The sequence below is a fragment of the Pristiophorus japonicus genome, chromosome 10 (assembly GCF_044704955.1).
Source record: "Pristiophorus japonicus isolate sPriJap1 chromosome 10, sPriJap1.hap1, whole genome shotgun sequence".
In the NCBI taxonomy this organism is placed as follows: Eukaryota; Metazoa; Chordata; class Chondrichthyes; family Pristiophoridae; genus Pristiophorus; species Pristiophorus japonicus.
Window position 1 is genome coordinate 196,014,312 of NC_091986.1, and position 20,473 is coordinate 196,034,784.

The 20,473-nt window shown below is 42.2% G+C and overlaps 1 protein-coding gene across 1 annotated transcript in view; it reads left to right on the forward strand.

The window, feature by feature from the left end:
• Positions 1-20,473, forward strand: part of gabra5 (gamma-aminobutyric acid type A receptor subunit alpha5) — a 238,007-nt gene that overhangs the window by 143,182 nt on the left and 74,352 nt on the right. The window contains exon 8 of the mRNA XM_070891338.1: positions 4,685-4,767. Within this exon, the coding sequence (XP_070747439.1) occupies positions 4,685-4,767 (83 nt within the window). The remainder of the gene's footprint in view (positions 1-4,684; positions 4,768-20,473) is intronic.

Consider the following 20,473-nt stretch of genomic DNA (forward strand, 5'->3'; position numbering starts at 1 on the left):
GGTGGGCTGCAGCGCTCGATTCCTTTTGATCAGTTTTAACAATATCCCCTCATTCTGATCTAGTGTTCTCAGTGCGCTTTCTTACTGACCAGTTATATTACACAGATGATCAATGTGAAATGTTTTTAGTTTTACACCAACATGAAACAGGATATTACATTTCAGTTGTGAAGGTGCTCAAATTGAACTTCGGTAAATGGTGTGAGATGTCCTGCGGTGAGGTGGTTTCACATCATCAGGACTTCATACCAACTGCAGTGTAAAGGCAATATGTTCAAAGCCAAGTTTACAAAGATTCTACGTGGTCTACTGGACTGCCCACAAATTTTTAAAATCTTCAGTCTGAAGCTTTTTAATAATAATTGAGACAGGACAGTTTACGCTTTGCTCACATTGAAATGTAAGCAGCCTTTGGTTGCTGGTGATCAGAGTTCCGTTTTATCTGGTCAAAAAGGCAATGTGAAGTTGGCAGTGTATCTCTGATCTGCCAGCCTGCATCACTCTCAGCAGGCACCAGTCCCAAACTGAACCTGTACCTGTAGTTAAACAAGGGCCTTAGCCGCAACACTCTACTGAACTCCCTTGGCTCTGAAAGTTTTACTGGAACGATTTCTCTTTATATATAGGAAGATTTGTATTTATATACTGCCTTTTATGATCTCAGGACAACAGAAGTACTTTTTGAAGGCTAGTCACTACTGTTCTGGACAAAGTGAAATCGCTTGTCATGGTCTACAGTATCTAGTCCCTTTAGAATCCTACAAAGAGCAATCATATATTCCATCTACTGTATTACCTTTGCCTACTCTTTCTGTTACTTCTTCAAAGAATTCAATAAGGTTGGAAGCCAATTTGCGCACAGCAAGCTCCCGCAAACGGAGCATGATGGCTGGGTTCCCTGGATTCTGGATTGGAAAACAGCAAATGTAACATCTCTATTTAAGAAAGGAGGGAGACAGAAAGCAGGAAACTATAGACCAGTTAGCCTAACATCTCTCATGGATTCCATCATTAAGGAAGTAGTGGCGGGACATTTAGAAAAGCATAATGCAGTCAAGCAGAGTCAGCATGGTTTTATGAAAGGGAAATCATGTTTGACAAATTTGCTGGCATTCTTTGAGGAAGTAACGAGCAGGGTGGATAAAGGGGAACCAGTAAATGTCTTGTATTTGGATTTTCAGAAAGCATTCGATAAGGTGCCACATAAAAGGTTAATGCACAAGATAAGAGCTCATAGGGTTGGGGATAATATATTAGCAAGGATAGAGGATTGACTATCTAACAGAAAGCAGATGATTGGGATAAATGGGTCATTTTCAGGTTGGCAAACTGTAACTAGTGGGATGCCACAGTGATCGGTGCTGGGGCCTCAACTATTTATAATTTATATTAATGACTTGGATGAAGGGACCGAGTGTAACGTAACCAAATTTGCTGATTATACAAAGATAGGTGGGAAAGCAAGTTGTGAGGAGGACGCAAAGAATCTACAAAGGGATATAGATAGGCTCAGTGAGTGGCAAAATATCGGCAGATGGAATATAATGTGGGAAAATGTGAGGTTATCCACTTTGGTAGGAAAAATAAAAAAACAAATTATTATTTAAATGGGAGAGATTACAAAATGCGATGGTACAGAGGGATCTGGGGGTCCTTGTGCATGAAACACAAAGTTAGGTACAGCAAGTAATCAGGAAGACAAATGAAATGTTGGCCTTTATTGCAAGGGGGATGCAGTATAAAAGTAGGGAAGTCCTGCTACAACTGTACAGGGCATTGGTAAGACCACACATGGAGTACTACAGTTTTAGTCTCCTTATTTAAGGAAGGATATACTTCCACTGGAGGCAGTTCACAGAAGGTTCATGAGGTTGATTCCTGAGATGAAGGGGTTGCTGTATGAAGAAAGGTTGAGCAGATTGGGCCTATACTCATTGGAGTTTAGAAGACTTAGAAGTGATCTTATTGAAACATATAAGATTCTGAGGGGACTTGACAGGGTAGATGCAGAGAGATTGTTTCCCTTCATGGGGGAATCTAGAACTAGGGGGCATAGTTTCAGAATAAGGGATCGCCCATTTAAAACAGAAATGAGGAGGAATTTCTTCTCTCAGAGGATTGTGATTCTTTGGAATTCTCTACCTCAGAGCTGTGGAGACTGGGTCATTGAACATATTTAAGGTGGAGATAGACAGATTTTTGAAAGATAAGGGAGTCAAGGGTTATGGGGATCAGGCTGGGAATTGGAGTTGAGGCCAGGATCAGATCAGTCATGATCTTATTGAATGGCGGAGCAGGCTCGAGGGGCCCAATGGCCTACTCCTGCTCCTATTTCTTATGTTCTTAGAATGGTTGGATAGTAGTTACTACAATGATCAGCAACATGTGGGGCAGGCTTTCAACTTGCCTCCTGGGCATAAAACTGGCACTGCTGATCGTTTCAATGTAAATGTAAATCGGGCAGTTTTGCTAATGGGCACCAATTTGCAGTTACCCCCAGAGGGCAAGTTGAAAATCTATTCTGTGCTTTTAAAAAATATCAAAACAGGACTGAATCTCTTCGTAGTGATTGGGACAAAAAAATGAAGCCATTTTGTCTAACCTTTAGCTTGTTATGTATTTCTCCAATTCCAGCAAGGTGTACAAGGGGTTAAAAATTAGCATTCTTCACAAAAGTTTCCAGCCCATTTCATACCCTTGTTACCGTATTAATGATTGTCGGCGGGAATATGTTTGAAGGTGGGGACGGAGGGTAGCAAAGGCATTCAGTTCAAATACAAATGTTCTGGCAGTAATTGTAACCTAACCCGCCCAGTGGCAAATTTTCGGGATTGGGTCCACTGTCCCTTTACCACTCCGTCCAATTATTCTCCCCGTTGAAGTCAATTGAGAGTAAATTTGAGCGGGATATAAAAAAATGCTACACTTATCACATGTCATGTCTCAAATTACTCGTAACCCAAAATGTTAATTTCTGAAAGAAATCTTCCTAATTTGCATGTGAATGAATCAACACTAACTGCATCTACCATTTCCCGAGGGAGCCTAGTCTATAGATTGACCACTTCCTTAATGATATATTGTTCCTGCAGACTAGTTTTGGGTTTGCCCAACTTCAAGTGCAAGCCGTGTCCTCTGGTTCTAATGATCGGGACAAAGCGAAACAGCTTGTCGTGTTCTGCATTATTTAGTCCCTTTAGAATCCTAAAAAGAGCAATCATATTTTGACTGTTCCCATTGGCAGAAGGCTCGAGAACCAGAGGACACAAATGTAAGGTGATTGGCAGAAGAACCAAAGGCAGTATGAAGGAAAACTTTTTTACGTAGCGAATGGTTAGGATTTGGAATGCACTGCCTGAGAGAGTGCTGGAGGCAGATTCAATCCTGGCTTTCAAAAGGAAATTGGATAAGTACCTGAAGGAAAAATATTTGCAAAGGGCAGGGGAGTGAGACTAGCTGAAGCGCTCTTGCAGAGAGCCGGCAAGGGCTCGACGGGCTGAATGGCCTCCTTCCGTGCTGTAACCATTCTATGATTCCGTGATTCTAGTACATTACCTTTGTCTACTCTTTCTGTTACTTCTTCAAAAAATTCAAGAAGGTTGGTCAAGCATGGCCTTCTCTTTTGAAATCCGTGCTGACTACTCTATTATAATTTTGGTTTCTAGCTGTTTTCCTATTACATTATTAAACAAATATTCCATTACTTTTCCTACCACCGACATTAAGTTAATTGGTCCATAGTTTCCTGGACTTGTTCTATCTCCCTTATATTTAAAATGAATTGCAGTAACTATCCGCCAGTCCTTTGGCAGAGTTCCCTTTTCTAATGAGCCTTCTCTTTTCCAGTGAGAAGATGCCCAATTTATGTAATTGCTCCTCATAATCCAGTGCCTCCATCCCCTCGATCATTCTGGTTGCTCTGTTCCGTATCCTTTATGTAATGTGACGACCATTGTGGAATAGAGGAATAGCAGGCAGTATATTTAATAGTAGACCTGGGTCAGAAATTCAGGGGAACAATGTTCTAGCCCCACGCTCTTCAATCCACGCTCTCTGCCATTGTGATCTCCCGGCTGGCAGTCCACGATCGCCCCCAACTCTGAAATAATCCATATTTCCCCTGGCAGCCTAACTTCGTAACTCACTTGTAAAAGTTTACATTTAAAAATTTTCGTTAACCTACAGAAAGAACGAGATTCAAAATTCATAACCGTCAACATAAAAACAAAATCAGTTTTACCTATAAATAAATCTAAAGTGGCTCATCTGGAAAACATCTAATGGCTACAATGAATGACCCAGTAAATTTTATGCCGAAAAAGGGAATCTTTAGTCAGTTATAGCACTTGGTTCTCATTTTAATTTTTGCTTGGTTCCCCAATGCATCTTAAAACCTCCTTTAGCATTCATCACAGTCTTAATAATACATCTTTAAAAATCCATAAATCTTTGATGGTACTCCAACATATTAATTTGTAACTATTGTATTAACCATACTAATTGATGTTGGATAGTGATTAGAAGGTCATCTGATCGGTAAAAGCTGAATCCCAATGTGTGCTGTCGATAAATGATTCAGCGGGTTACCGATAGTATATTTTCAACCACTACTTCCATCAAAGTAACTGCGAGAAATCTCTGGAATAGATGGAAGCTGATACGGGTTGTATGTTCTGTTTTACAGGTTAACCATTGCTGCTGAGTGTCCTATGCAACTAGAAGACTTCCCCATGGACGTTCATGCTTGCCCCCTTAAATTTGGAAGCTGTAAGTGTGTTTGAAATTGTAATTAAAAACAAAACTGAATAAAATGATCTAGCGTCAGAAGCAGAATGGCAAATTGCTTTAAACCGTGGTTGTGTGGGTATAGATTCATGACCCAATGTAGAGTGAGACCATCATCCCGTGTATGATTCATCCCATTAGTTTTCATTTCCATTTATCACCAACAGAGTGACCCATCCAGGGAGGGGCAAGGACCTCATATGTATCCAGTTTAAATGTAAGTTGCATTGGTAAATGTTCATTGCTTATATTTATGTTGGAACTTTTTTTTAAATTGAGAAAACCTTGCTGAAGGGCCAAGGTCCTTAGTACAGGACAGCATGAATGTTGGATAGATGATGAGATAAGTCAGGAAATAAAGAATTGTTTTTAAGTAACATCGTTTGACATCCCAAAATGCTTCACATCCAACAAATTACTTTTTGAAGGGCAATCACTGTGGGTAAATGTAGCAGACAACAGCAAGGTATCCCAGAGAAAGAAGGATGCACATTTATTTTGCACCTTTGATGTCCTCAAGTTGTTATGAAGTGCTTCACAGCCAATACATTATTTTTGAAGTCTAATTGTTACATGCAGGCGTAATGCCTGCTTTTATCAGCGTAAGACTTTTAAAGTACAGAATAGTACATTTTTTCCAATAATTTAAGCATGTAAAATCCTATTAAATAAGGTAAGTTTATTTTTAGACCCTTTAAAATATGTAAATTTATTTTTCAAATAATTAATGTTTTGTTTTAAATAATTAATTAAATTCCATTTTTATTATTTCTAATTTATCTTAAGTGCTTGTGTGTTTTGGGGGGTATTTTCATTCATACTTATGGTGATTGGAATCACCCTAAGTATGATGGGAAAATCCCTACCCTGATAGGTTGGGCCAGCCCACGCGATCCCAGTGATGCGTACAAAGCGGTTAGGCTGCTGGGATACGTGGGCCTCCATGCAGGCCTTCGCATAGAGGCTCAGGACCAGAAGTCTCCGAAACTCCGGGAACAACAGCTACTTCTGCAGAAATTTTTGTGGTCGGGGGCATACGCCCGCGGGAAGGCTCCGACTGCAAATTCTCGGCCAGCGATGTATTATAGGCAAACACAATAGCAAATTTATGGCCCAATAAGGTCCCATAAACAGCAGTGAGATAACCTACCAGTTAATGTGTGTTGGTTGAGGCATGAGTATTGGCCAAGACTCCAGGATAACTCCCTATCCTTCTTTAAAAAAGTATCGATTTTTAACCCCCATGCCTAACAAGGACACGGTATGGGAAGCCTCTCTTGCCCCAGTCTTCTCCGCACTCCCCCAATCTTGATCCCTGTCTCGTCTCAAAGAAAGATCGCCACCACAGAATGCCATGCAAAAATATCATTTTCCACGATGCAACACTGCACTGAAGAGTCAGTTCAGATGAAGTGCTCAAAACCTGGAGAAAATACCAAACCTGACTATATGCCTTTAAAATCCAACTACTTTATAGGTCTCTTGGTAAAAGACAGCAGTCAAAATCCCAAAACAGCATCAGGTTTTATTCCCAATGTTGTAGTACAGTATCTGAACACACAATAGTTGTAATTTTAGTCGCGACGTTGATGCCTGATGTCATTGTTCATTTATGGTGATGTGAAGGTGGAGTTAAGAAAAAGTGCAACTTGATGGTAGAGAGTAAAAGAAAAATTGCAAAAATGTTGAAAATCTGATAGAGAATAAAAAGAAACTGATGGATATGCACAGCAAGGTCAAGCAGCATCTAAAATAGGGAGGTTAGCATTTCGGACGACACTGGTCTAGTGGCGTGAAATAATAATCTTGTTTAGATGATGACTGACCTGCAATGCAATTCTTGCATTTTGTGTCTTTGTTTTTGGAAATAAAATAAAGTCGGGGTTTAATTGTATATATTTTCTAAAATATTTTCTTTCTGGGGCAGGGGAAGGAGGAGAAACACTGAGAAATTAACAGTGTGAAAAGTGATATTTTTGCATGACATTCTGTGGTGGTGATTTTTCTTTTGCGATCAATCAGTGATATATTTTTCTGAAATGGGAAAAATTATATTTTTTAATTTGATTAATTGAGTTGGAGGCTATTAGTTAGTGAATTAATATAATATGCAAGTAAATTCATTTTCTTGTATTTGATTATTTTTCAATCTAGATGGTACAATTAATTTTGGTGGTAAAGCATTGAAAATGGAAGTGGTTTAAAATTATTAGAAGGAGTCATGGATCTGGCAAGATTAATGATAGAATTCTCTCAAAATATATTTAGAGTGACTTTTGAATATTCTGAATGGAAAAGGTATCTTGCTTTACAAGTGGAAACTTTTAAATTGAGCAACAAAATATAAAGTAAAACAAAGAAAAACCTAGAAAAGGAATCATTAAAAAAAAACATGGATCTGACTCATTGGGTATATTCATCAACTCGAGTAGGATAAAGCCATAAAGAACAGAAGATCTCTAGTTCGATCGCAGCTGTGACAGCAGTAAGGTGGCACATTTGTCTTAGAATCATAGAATCATAGAATGGTTACAGCATGGAAGCAGGCCATTCGGCCCGTCGAGCCCGTGCCGGCTCTCTGCAAGAGCGCTTCAGCTAGTACCCACTCCCCCACCCTTTCCTTCAATGCCCATGGACGAGATCAACAAGCCAGGATTGCTGCTCCCAATTGCTACCCAGTGATCCCATGCTGACAAGTGAACATTGGGTGAGATCAGGATCGGGCTAGTTCATAATTCCTCCCACAGCCGAATAGCTGGCCACCCCTCACTGCTGCAGCTCACATGTAAAAGAGAGTCAGTGTGGTGCGGTATCCGAGAGCTGCTAATGCCGCAGACCTGTACTTCAGTTAGACGCAGTAGCCTAGATTTTGCAGGACAAATACAGTTCAGTCATAGATCACCAGAAACAAGTGCAAAATTCACCTGAAGTGCATTCTCCTGCTTGCATGAGTCAGCCAAAATTATTATTAATAACGCCAGGTGCAGTTCTGGACAGTTCAGGGCCAAGTAGGAACTAAAAATGGAAAGTGATGCTGTGCAAAATTGAGACCAGACCTCCCTCACTTCAGGTTAACATTTCAATTACATCACCAATAATCTTCAAAGAAAGAAAGAGAGACTTACATTTATATAGCACCTTTCATGACCACCGGACGTCTCAAAGTGCTTTACAGCCAATGAAGTACTTCTGGAGTATAGTCACTGTTGTAATTGGTCAAACTAGCTGTCAATCAAGAGGAGCCTTCACTCAATGAGCTATAAACCCTTCATATGAACTCCATAATATTTATTCCATTTTTGTTTTAATGCCTAATGGAAGTCGGGTGAATATGAATGCTTCCTCACAGTTAACCTCACCTCAGTTGAGCTCTTTCGGCAATTATACAGAATTCCACACTACGGTAAAAATCACACTCAAATGTTTTTTACAGAAATTGAGTCAAAAATCACAGTCTCGACGGGCGTGCACGATGTGCACACACACCGCGCAACTGTCGGTTCTCGGCGCGCAATGCGCATGCGTCGAAATCCGGCACTTGCAAACTGTCAACATTTCTTTTGACAGTTCCCATGCATCCCCAGGAGAAGGGCCTTTGCTGGCGGAGAAACTCCTGCCCAGCGAATGTCCTTCAAACTCTTATGCCTGGTAAAAGCAGACATAAGGCCTGCTTTTACCAACGTAAGAGTTTTAAGAGATAGAAAAATAAAATTGTAACAATAATTTTTATATTAAAAACCCTGTCCATTAAGGTAAGTTTATTTATTTTTACCCCTATTAAAACATATTACAAAGAATTCCAAAACATTATTTTTGTCTAAACATTTAATTAAATGGAATTTCAATTAATTTTAAATATGTGAAGTGTTTTTCTTAATAATTTAAAAGGGTTGTGTTTTTGGGGGTATCCATGAGGATATGCCATTTTAATTGGTTGGTTTGGCCCATGTGATCTCAGGCTACACATATGGGGCTCAAAATTGTCCAGGAGTTGCTCCGTTTTTTTTGGAGCAAGTTGATTTTTCTGGAGTATCTTAAAAATCCCCATTTTGCACATTCAATTTGCGCCAGTGTAAGTGAGTTCGTTAGGATTTTTTTAGTTTCGTTTTTTTTTTCAAAAGAGGGCATTACCAGCCACCTACGCCTGTTTTGGTCATTTAAGCCACTTTGGACAGCTAATAGTTACTCCAAACTAACTTAGGCCAGCGTATGTGACTACTTGGGGCCGCACAGAAAATCCTTGAGGAGAGTTAAGAAAACAGAGCTGGAGACCATTCAGCCAGAGATAGGGGCGGGAAGGGAAGCGGAGAGGACCTTGCAAAGCACTAAACAAAGCACAACAAGTAGTAAGCATTCAAGAAGACATAAAAACATTCAAGAAGAAATAAAAAATAAAACTAAGTCCGACCTTCATATCAAAACTTGGCCTGGGAAGTCAGCGGGCCGACTGGTGAAACAGAAGTAAGTAAGTCCTACCCTACCTTCATCTTCAGCCCGGGAACAGCGATGCAGCAAGTCCAGATTCCAGTCCCAGGGTGCACCATCTCAGCCCCAGCTCCAATCCCTTCCCAAAGAATCCTCTCTGTCTGACCCCACTCCTGTTCCGACTCAGCTTATCTAAAGCTAGCTTTAGAATGTCTTACCTGGTACTTTTTGTTTAAAGAAGTAAGGAATGTTGACAAAGTCTTCATTTGAAACACTTTTGTGGCATTTTTTTTCATATCTGACTTGACCTTCTGTTATGAAGAAAGCACCGGGCTTCACAACCCTCACACTTGTAAACATCGGGATCAGCCTCAGTGCGTTCCACAGCGGGCCTGGCCGGTGCGTGAGACCACTGGGCCAGGGATAGGGACGGTGAGCATGGGGTTCCTCCCACACAAGCTGCAGGATGCGCTGGGGTCGAGGAGCTATTGCGCACACTCCAATGCGCATGTGGAGAGCTGCCGGCACTGTTTCTGGCGCAGGTCCCTAGCTCCGCCCCCCCAATCGACTGGCCACGCTGCATCAAACCCCGGGAGAAGTAACACAGCAGCCAATTTTTTCGGCGCCCTTTTCAGCCCACAAAGTCAGCACATCTCTGGTGAGTGCGCCGAAAAAAGGGGTGGGCCAATTTTGAGCCCATGATCCTGGAATAGGTGGGCCTATACGTTGGACTGCGCTGCTAGGCCTCGGAGCGCAAGTCTACGTTCCTCTCGGACCACCAAGTATATTCATTAAAACATTTTCGGTCGGAGACGTCCGCCCACGGGAAGCCTCCGACCGCAATTTTTGGCCCAATATGTATGTTAGTTTGCTGCCTCTCTTTGCCCCCTTCTTTCCTCATGTTTTTACTCTTGCTGCACAGTACTCCATCTACAAGCCTGGAGCAACATGTGGAGCATAAACGCTGGCATGGAGCAGTTGGGCTGAATGGCCTGTTCCTCTGCTGCTCACTCGATGTAACTCAATGATGAATGAGGCTCGGTGAGTGTAAATCCCAGTCTTGCCTGGGTTTCTAACTCTCAATCTTTTGCAATATGAGCTCTGGTGAGAATACTGCGCTGCCTCTCACACTCAGACTGAATATTCTTTATCAGTCACAAATTCAATTCGTAATACAGCGGTTTCAAAACATAAGAAACATAAGAAATAGAAGCAGGAGTAGGCCATTTGGCCCTTTTAGCCTGCTCCGCCATTTAATAAGATCATAGCTGATCTGATCTTGGGCTCTGCTCCGCTTCCCTGCTCGCTCCCCATAACCCTTCACTCCCTTATCGCTCATAAATCTGTCAATCCCCACCTTAAATATAATCATTGGCCCTGCTTCCACAGCACTCTGGGGCAGAGAATTCCACAGATTTACAAGAACACAAGAAATAGAAGCAGGAGTAGGCCATTTGATCCCTTGAGTCTGCTCCGCCATTTAATAAGAACATGGCTGATCTAATCATGGACTCAGCTCCACTTCCTCACTGCTCCCCATAACCCTTTATTCCCTTATTGTTCAAAAACCTGTCCATCCCCACCTTAAATATATTCAATGACCCAGCCTCCACAGCTCTCTGGGGCAGAGAATTCCACAGATTTACAACCCTCGGAGAGAAGAAATTCCTCCTCATCTCAGTTTTAAATGGGCAACCCCTTATTCTGAGACTATGCCCCCTAGTTTTAGTTTTCCCTATGAGTGGAAAGATCTTCTCTGCATCCACCTTGTCCAGCCCTCTCTTTATCTTTTATGTTTCGATATGATCACCTCTCATTCTTTTGAACTCCAGTGAGTATAGACCCAACCTACTCAACCTATCTTCATAAGTCAAACCCTCATCTCCAAAATCAACCTAGTGAATCTTCTCTGAACAACCTGCAAATGCAAGTATATCCTTCCTTAAATACAGAGACCAAAGCTGTACGCGTATTCTAGGTGTGGCCTCACCAATACCCTGTACAGTTGTAGCAGGACTTCTCTGCTTTTATACTCTATCCCCCTTGCAATAAAGGCCAACATTCCATTTGCCTTCCTGATCACTTGCTGTACCTGCATACGAACTTTTTGTGTTTCATGCACAAGGACCCGAGGTCCATCTGTACTGCAGCACTTTGCAATTTTTCTCCATTTAAACTATAATCTGCTTTTCTATTTTTTTCTGCCAAAGTGAATAACCAAACATTGTCCTTCCTTCTGCCAAATGTTTTCCCGCTCACTTACGGCCCTCTGAGAGAAGAAATTCCTCCTCATCTCAATTCTAAATGGGTGACCTCTTATTCTTAAACTATGCCTTCTAGTTCTCAAGCTGTGGATGTTGGTGCCATTGAAATTTTCAAGAATAAGATTGATGATTTTTGTTCAGTAAAGGTATCAAGGGATATGGAACACAAGCGGGGAAATGAAGTTGAGGTTTAAATCAGCCATGATCTAATTGATTGGTGTAACAGGCTTGAGGGGCTGAATGGCCTACTCTGGGTCCATCTTCCAATGTTCCTATTTTATAAACCCCCTTAATTAAATGACTGACTTGCAATTATATAAGACCTTTGGTGTCAACCTTCGCTCAGTGGTAGCACTTTGAGTCACAAGATGGTGGGTTCAAGCCGCACTCCAGAAACTTGAGCACAAAATCTAGTCTGATACTTTAGTGTCGTATTGAGGGTATGTTGCACTGCAGGAGTTGCCGTCTTCATGATAAGATGTTAAACTGAGGCCCCGTCTGCCCTCTCAGGTGGACGTAAAAGATCCCGTAGCGCTAATCGAAGAAGAGCAGGGGAGTTGTCCTGGCTATCCTGGTCAATATTTATCCCTCAATCAGCATCACTAAAACAGATTATCTAGTCATCAGCAAAATACTGCGGATGCTAGAACCTGAAATAAAAACAGAAAATGCTGGAAATTTCAATGGGTCAGACAGCATCTATGGAGAGAAAAACAGAGTTAACGTTTCAGGTCGATGACCCTTAAACTGAGGTCCTGCTTGACGTAAGGTCATCGACCTGAAATGTTAACTCTGTTTTTCTCTCCACAGATGCTGCCTGACCTGCTGAGATTTCCAGCATTATCTGTTTTTATTATTTAGTCATCACCTCTGTGGGATCTTGCTGTGCAAATATTGGTTGCTGCGCTTCCTACATTACAACAGTGACTACACTTTTAAAGTACTTAATTGGCTATCAAGGGCTTTGGGCCATCCTGAGGTCATAAAAGGCACTATATAAATGCAATTTCTTTCTTTTAATAAACACGTTCTAGTAGAAGCTAGAGTCCAAGCACAGAATGTGTTAACGTTTGGGAGAACAATTTAGAATGTTATTTTAAGTCAAAACAAGCAAGAAGCCATGTAAATCTGATGAGAATGGCTGCTCCTTGCACCCAGTTAAAGCAATAGAAGATCTGTCTGCAGTGTTGCGCAACCCAAGTTTCCTTCTTTTAATGTTTTAAGTTTGATTAATTTAAATCTGCTCCCTGTCACTCCTGCTGGGCTTGGCTTCCTTTGCCTTCTCTTTATCTCTACTGGCCCTTCAGGTGCCACCACTCCCACTCCCATTGGCCCAGACCTCCAATTGTCATCAAAATCAGTTGCTGTTCTCTGTGTTTGTTATTTATTTATAGAGCCAAAAGCGCTTTAAAGAAAAAAAAATCTTTCTAGCCTCCTATTCTATCTTTAGCGTTGTGAGTAATCTAAAGAACAAATCTGCTCTTTAAAGAGTTAGTGATTAGACTGTGGGAGGGAGTCACAACATGGGCATAGACAGATAAGTGAGGTGAAGTGGTGGCATGAGGCAGACGGAGTAGGAACAAGGAGTGAGGCAGAGAGGTGGGTGGGAAGATGAGTGTGGAAATAGGGTCAATCACTGGAGATAGGGAGAGGTAGGGGATAGCTGTTCTGGGGAGAGGGGTAAGATGGAGCTGATAGACAGTGAGGCAGTAGTGCAAAGCACGCTGGTAACGAGATGGTGGTGGGATGCAGAAGCAGTGGTCGGATCTGGCAATGGTAGGGGAGGAATTGGCATTGTTGCAGAAGAGATACCCTGTGCCCTTGCCTAATTTTTCTGACTCAAAACTTGGGTCCCTTCACAATCCCAAAAATTAAGGGTGCATAACATAAGAACATAAGACATAGGAGCAGGAGTAGGCCATCCGTCCCCTTGAGCCTGCTCCGCCATTTAATACGATCATGGCGGATCCGATCATGGACTCAGGTCCACTTCCCTGTCCGCTCCCCATAACCCCTTCTTCCCTTATCGGTTACGAAACTGTCTATCTCTATCTTAAATTTATTCAATGTCCCAGCTTCCACAGCTCTCTGAGGCAGTGAATGCCATAGATTTACAACCCTCTGAGAGAAGAAATTCCTCCTCATCTCTGTTTTAAATGGGCGGCCCCTTATTCTAAGATCATGCCCTCTAGTTCTAGTAACACAAATAGGAAGGTGTGGGGGAGGCAATGGGTCGGGACAAAACAAGAGGGATTGTGGAGAGGGGTAGAAAGGCAGGTGTGGGTGGGGTACATGACATGGAAGAAGGAGAGGGGATGCAACAGGGGATCAAGGGGCAAGCTGGCATGCAGAGGTCAAAGGGGTAGGAGGCGATGGCAGTGACAGTGAGGTGCAAAGGATTAGTGCAGGTGGTGCCTTGCTCACTGCTCACTCCCTAACTACCCGTCCCACCGTCACACCGACCATGACCTAAAACCTCATGGAGCCCTGGTTCAATCCCTCCCATCACCCATGATCAAAGATCCGCCCTGAGCTACCATGCCACCTGAGAGGGAAGAAGATAAAGTGACAGAAGCAAAGAAAAGAAGAGCAAGAGAGAGAGAAAAGCAGAAGGTTAGACATACAGAAGCTCACCACTACAGAGAGAGAGTGAGAGAAAGAGAGAGAGGACAACAGAGGGAGAGAGAAAGAAAGAGAAAAAGAGAGAGAGAGAGAGAGAGAGGGGTCGGCCATTTAGGACTGAGATGAGGAGAAATTTCTTCACTCAGAGGGTGGTGAATCTTTGGAATTCTCTACCCCAGAGGGCTGTGGATGCTCAGTCATTGAGTATATTCAAGACAGAGGTCGATAGAGTTTTGGATATTAAGGGAATCAAAGGTTATGGGGATAGGTTGGGAAAGTGGAGTTGAGGTAGAAGATTAGCCATGATCATTGAATAGCAGAGCAGGCTTGAGGGGGCCGTTTGGCCTACTTCTTCTCTTTTTCTTATATTTTAGGATGATAAAGAGACAAAAGCAGCTAAAACAAAAATGACATAGCATTTTCTCTCTCTTATCTATGCTCCAATTTACCATGAGATATCTGGGAGTAATATATTAAAAGTAAAAGAATTGCCAATCTTTTAAGTGTTACTCTTATTTCTAGTTTTCTAGACTGACACTTGTGTCTTGGCCAATATTTATCCCTGAACCAACATCATTAAAAGCAAATTATCTGGTCATTATCACATTGCTGTTTGTCAGAGCTTGCTGCGCGCTAATTGGCTGCCGCGTTTCCTACATCACAATAGTGAAGATACTTCAGCAGTATTTGATTTGCTGTAAAGTGTTTTGGGACGTCCTGAAATCGTGAAAGGTGCTATATAAATGCAAGTCTTTCTATCTTTCTTAATATTTACCCCTCAGCCAACATCACTACAAGGGGGTAGAAATTGCGTTCAGAGGCTTCCCGCGGGCGGATGCCTCCGACCTGCAAAAAATCTAGGAATTTACCTGGTGGTCCGGGAGGTTTGTAGACTCGCGTTCCTGGGCCTGTCTGGATCCGCGCGGGTAGAGGCCCACGTATCCCAGGGGCGCATGCAGTTCGCAAGTGCCCCTGGGATCACATGGGCTGGCCCAACCAATAAAAGGGGAATCTCCTTTCATTCTCATTGGGTGTTCCGTTTGTACAAGGGAGTATGACTAGCTGAGAATTGGCACGGGCTCAAGGGGCCGAATGGCCGCCTTCCGTGCTGTAACCATTCGATGATTCTAACGCCTATATGTATGCATGGGGATCACTTAAAAAATACATGGACGCATGAAATAAATAAAAAAGTATAGATATTTAAAATTAATTAAAATGCTATTTAATTAAATATTTTAAACAAAATTTAATAAAAAAAAATATATTATATGTTTTAATGGGGCTAAAAATAAACTTACCTTATTGGACAGGGTTTTAAATGTGTAAATGAGTGATAAAATTTTATTTTTCTAAAACTCTTACGCTGGTAAAAGCAGTCCTCACACCTGCTTTTACCAGGCTAAGAATTTCAAGGGCATTCGCTGGACAGAGGTTGGACAAATAGTCCAACTCTGCACCCATAGAGGCCCTTTTCTTTGGGATTCATACGATTTGTCAAGAGGATTCTTGTCAGATCGCAAGTTCCGGGTTTCAGCGCATGCGCAGTGCCTGCCTAAACCCGGAACTTGCGGAGTCCCTACAGGCGGGTGCACATCTCATACGCACCTGTAGGGGCCGCAAGTTCAGCCCCAATATTAATTGGTCATTTATCTCATTGCTGTTTGTGGGACCTTGCTGCACACAGTAGGCTGCCAGTGTTTCCTACATTAAAATAGTGACTATACCTCAAAAGTAATTAATTGGCTGTAATGCCCTTTGGGATGTCCTGAAGATCATAAATGCAAGCTTTCTTCTTTCAATTGCAAAATAACTGCTCCCATTATCAACGTGAACCATTAGTCTCTGTAAGCTTTCCAATTAAACAGACAAGAGGCTGGTTATTTCTACTTTGCAAATGAGCAGATCCAGACAATACTCTGACCAAGCTGCAGGAGGCAGCCAATTAAACCTGACAGACAATTCACGGATGGGCAATAATTACATTGTAAGGTAATTCGAATAGGATTGTTGTGACGCACTGTGACTGGGTTGCAAAGCAGCAGAGTCCATTCCATTCTAGATTATGGGGTAAAATTTGGCCCTCCGGTTAAAACGGCGCACATGCCTGAGGTGCGCCGACTTTGTATTCCAAAAACGGCGCCACAAATGTAGCTCCGTTTTCTCCCCACTCCATGGACCGTCATAGACCTGGCAAAAGCAGAGCGGGGTGGAGCCAGGTCCCAGTGCTGAAAACAGTGCCGGGGCCTCTGCACATGCGCACTAGAGTGTGCGCGCATGCTCAGTAGCTTCTCACCCCCAGAATCTGAGTGTGTTCTGCAGGCTGTGTGGGAGGGGCCCAAAGCACACCGCCCCTATCTCTGGCCGAAGGGACTCCCGCACCGGCTAGGGCGGGCTCGCTGTGGATCTCTCTTCCCCCCCTCCCCTTCACCGATGCCGCATTCAGCCTCTCCTTCCCTCCCCTGTTCACAGATGCCACATTCAGCCTCTCCCTCCCTCCCCCGTTCACAGATGTCGTGTTCAGCCTCTCCCTCCCTCCCCTGTTCACAGATGTCGTGTTCAGCCTCTCCCTCCCTCCCCTGTTCACAGATGTCGTGTTCAGCCTCTCCCTCCCTCCCCCGTTCACAGATGTCGTGTTCAGCCTCTCCCTCCCTCCCCCGTTCACAGATGCCGCGTTGAGCCTAGCCTCCCGGTGTGCGTCTTACCGTCCTTATCCCAGGCCGAATGGCCTCCCGCACTAGCCGGCTGCTGCCGAGTTTAGTTGAAGGTAGGATTTACTTCAGTTCTTTATTGTTAATTGAATTATTTACTTCAATTCTTTATTTTTTATTGAATGCTTATTACTTTTTGTGCTCTGTTTAGTGCTTTGTAAGTTTTGATGCTTTAGGTGCGGGTCTTCTCCGCTTCCTTCTATTTTTTATGTGTTAATTAATTGCTTTTTACTTTTTATGCTTTGTTTAGTGCTTTGTAAGTCTTGGTGCTAAGTGCAGGTCCTCTCAGCTTCCTTGTATTTTTTTATTTGTTATTGAATACTTATTTTTGTGCTTTGTTTAGTGCTTGGTGCTTTAGAATGTACTTAGCTGCGCTGATTTCTAAACTCTCCGCAAAGGTTTTCTGTGCGGGCCACAAGTGGCCACATACGCTGGCCTAAGTTAGTTTGGAGCAATTATTCTCTGTCCAAAGTGGCTTAAATGGCCAAAACAGGCATAGGCGGCTGGTAACGTCCCCTTTTGGAAAAAAAAAACTAAACTAAAAAAAATTCGAATTAACTCACTTACACTGGTGCAAATTAAATGGGCAGAATTGCGATTTTTAAGACACTCCAAAAAAATCAAGTTGCTCCAAAAAAAACAGAGCAACCCCTGGGCAAATTTGGGCACTATAAAAGGAATAACCCATGATTACAAGACAGGAATCTCATTGAGAGGTTCAGAAGGTGCACAGAAATTGAGTCATCTAAAGCATGAGATTAGTCGAACTTAAAACTCCCTCCAGGGTATCTGGTATTTCCTGGAATGAATACCGTGAATAGGGTGTTTTTTTTCAGTATTGGGTCTATTTTTGCCAGAATTACCAACCTGCGCAATATGTGCTATTGCTGTGTGATGCTGTACACACTGGAAGATTAATGATTGTAACATTATTGCTGCAAGTATATCAGGAAAAAAATCTGAAGTTAAACTCTGAAAACATGTGCATTCAGTGTGATATACTACCACAGTAATTAATTGAGATTCGGCAAATTAAGCTTTTATTGCCTTGGTGCACTGATAGTTTCAACAATTTTGGTGCACTGATAGTTTCAACAACTTATTTAATGTTTGTTGCAAGCCAGATTAATAGTAAAACTCAGTAAAGTGTTCACAATGAACAGCCCCTGTGGAGGATTGCACCATGATATTTGAAAGCACAAGCTTCCTCATTCTCACCTGCTCATTATGTTTTCCTCTCCTCTCCTCTCCTCTCCTGCAGGCACTGACTTGTGCTGGAGTACAGTCCCACAAATACCCTCCAATAACACACCCAAGTAACAATTGTTTGTGTTTGAGCCTAGACAGCGAAAGACTTTTCAGTCACGGAGAGCTTTCCAGATTCTATTGTCACACGATGTTCACACAGGCACACTTCTAACTGCATAACTCCGTCATTTGAATGAGTCGCTAAAGCAGGCCCCATCTGTTATATATGTGGACTTATATTTACTCTGTACAGCCACCAGAGGGCTCATTCCCTGGAGTCCCAAGGGATCCCATCCTCGTCGCCAATTGTTGTGTATGGAGAAAGAGTCAGACTGAACACTGTGAGCTCAAAGTAAAGTGTGACCGTAGTCTTTTATTGCAGGTCTTCAAAGTGCCTCTCCAACCTGTGAAGCTTCCTTAAATACCTGTGCTCCCAAGGGATTATGGGATCCCTTGGGACTCTAGGGCTTGAGCCCTCTGGTGGCTGTACAGAGTAAATACAAGTCCACATATATAACACCGTCTACCCTCTCAGGTGAACGTAAAAGATCCCATGGCACTATTTTGAAGAAAAGAAGGGGAGTTATCCCTGGTGTCTTATATTTGCCCCTCAATCAACATAACAAAAACAGATTATCTGGTCATTGTGACATTTCTGCTTGTGGGGGCTTGCTTGTGCACAAATTGGCTGCTGCGATTCCTATATTACAACAGTGATTACACTTCAAAAAGTATCTCATTGATTGTGAAGCGCTTTGGGACGTCAGGTGGTGTGAAAGGTGCTGTAGAAATGCAAGCCTTTCTTTCATAATAACTAGGAATGAGAACCAAGGCGAATTTTTCCCTTCCCTAACCCAGCGGGGCAGTGAGGCCAAATGTAGCACTCTTACTACTGACCTGGTTGAGATCACCTAACTCAGCACAGATTGGGAGGTTGAACTTGGGACCTCCCGGTCTGGTGTGACTCAACTTCATATCATGCGGTACACTTACCAAATGAGGTATCCTCTTTAACTCAACTTGTTCCGTTGTTGTGCTACTTGATCGGTACATGATCAGTTTGGTCGGTATATTAAATACTTGTGGAAATTCACAGCTGCATTACTCAATGTAAACATACAAAAAAAAATGTTTCAATTCTACCTCACTCACTCTGTGGCAATAAGTGCCTTTAAAGCTTCTTTTCCATGCAGCAGCTAGTAATGATATTATAGCTGTTTTAAAATACTGGGATACAGGCAGAAGAAAAGGTACTGGAGAGGCTGCCTGGAGAAGAGAGAATACTTGTAAAGTGACCGATGATATGACAAATGTGGAAAACTTATTTTTATTTTTGCAATTTTCCAAACCACTCATTTGGCTATTTTGTTCCAACTCTCCTTATCCAAACAAGTCACTTAACTAAATCAGCTGGACCTCCCAGACTGCCCTATGTATATTATTATTTCATTATACAATATACAGTCTAGCCCTTTTAATTCAGTTACTTAATTTGAATGATCTATTAATTCATTTATTGAGCACAAAAGGTTTTCAGTGCTGTTTTATTTATGTTCCTTAATTTGAATTACTGGATAATTCAATTTTTTCCAAGCAATAATTGATTTTGAATTAACAGTAGTCTATCTGCTTCAGTATTGTTTAATGCAGTACAACATTGGAATTAGATTGATTATCTGAATTATTCGCTTTTCAGAATAGGAGTGTTTCCCACACTGCTTGGATGAATGGCATCGTTGTATTTGCAGACAATTATACGAGCAACAATGAATAAGGAAAAAGATAGATCGCTGATCAGTTTTTTGTTTCTATATTCTCAATTTACTTTCTCCTTTTACCAGAATTCCCTCCTCTTGTGTATCTGTAAAGCATGCACTCCCATGTTCCGCCACCAGGGAGCGCATTCCCTGAAGTCCCAAGGGATCCCAGCATCCCTTGGGAGCACTGTATATAAGCTGGCCCCTAAGGCCTGTTCCTCACTCTGGAGTGTCTTAATAAAGACTGAGGTCACTGTTATTTTAACCTCCCTGTGTGCAGTCTCATCTGTGTTAGGAACACAATACCTCCCAACTGAAATTCTTTCCATCACTTTTTAGGCCAGTTACACAACAATATTTTAAATGTGATATTTTGAGAGTGCAGCATTTTCAGAAGTGCCAACTTTCGGATAAGATATTAAACTAAGTTCCTGTCTGCCTGTTCTGGGGGTTCATTTTGGACATGAAAGACCCCCTGGCCCTGCTCAGGGACAGGAGTTCTCCCAGTGTCTCAGGCCAATGTTTCTCCCTCAACCAGTGTCACTAGGAAAACAGATTCATTGGTCATTCTTCCCACTGTTGTTGTGAAGTATTGCTAGCATGTTTTCCAATATAACATCATCATCATCATCATAGGCAGTCCCTCGGAATCGAGGAAGAC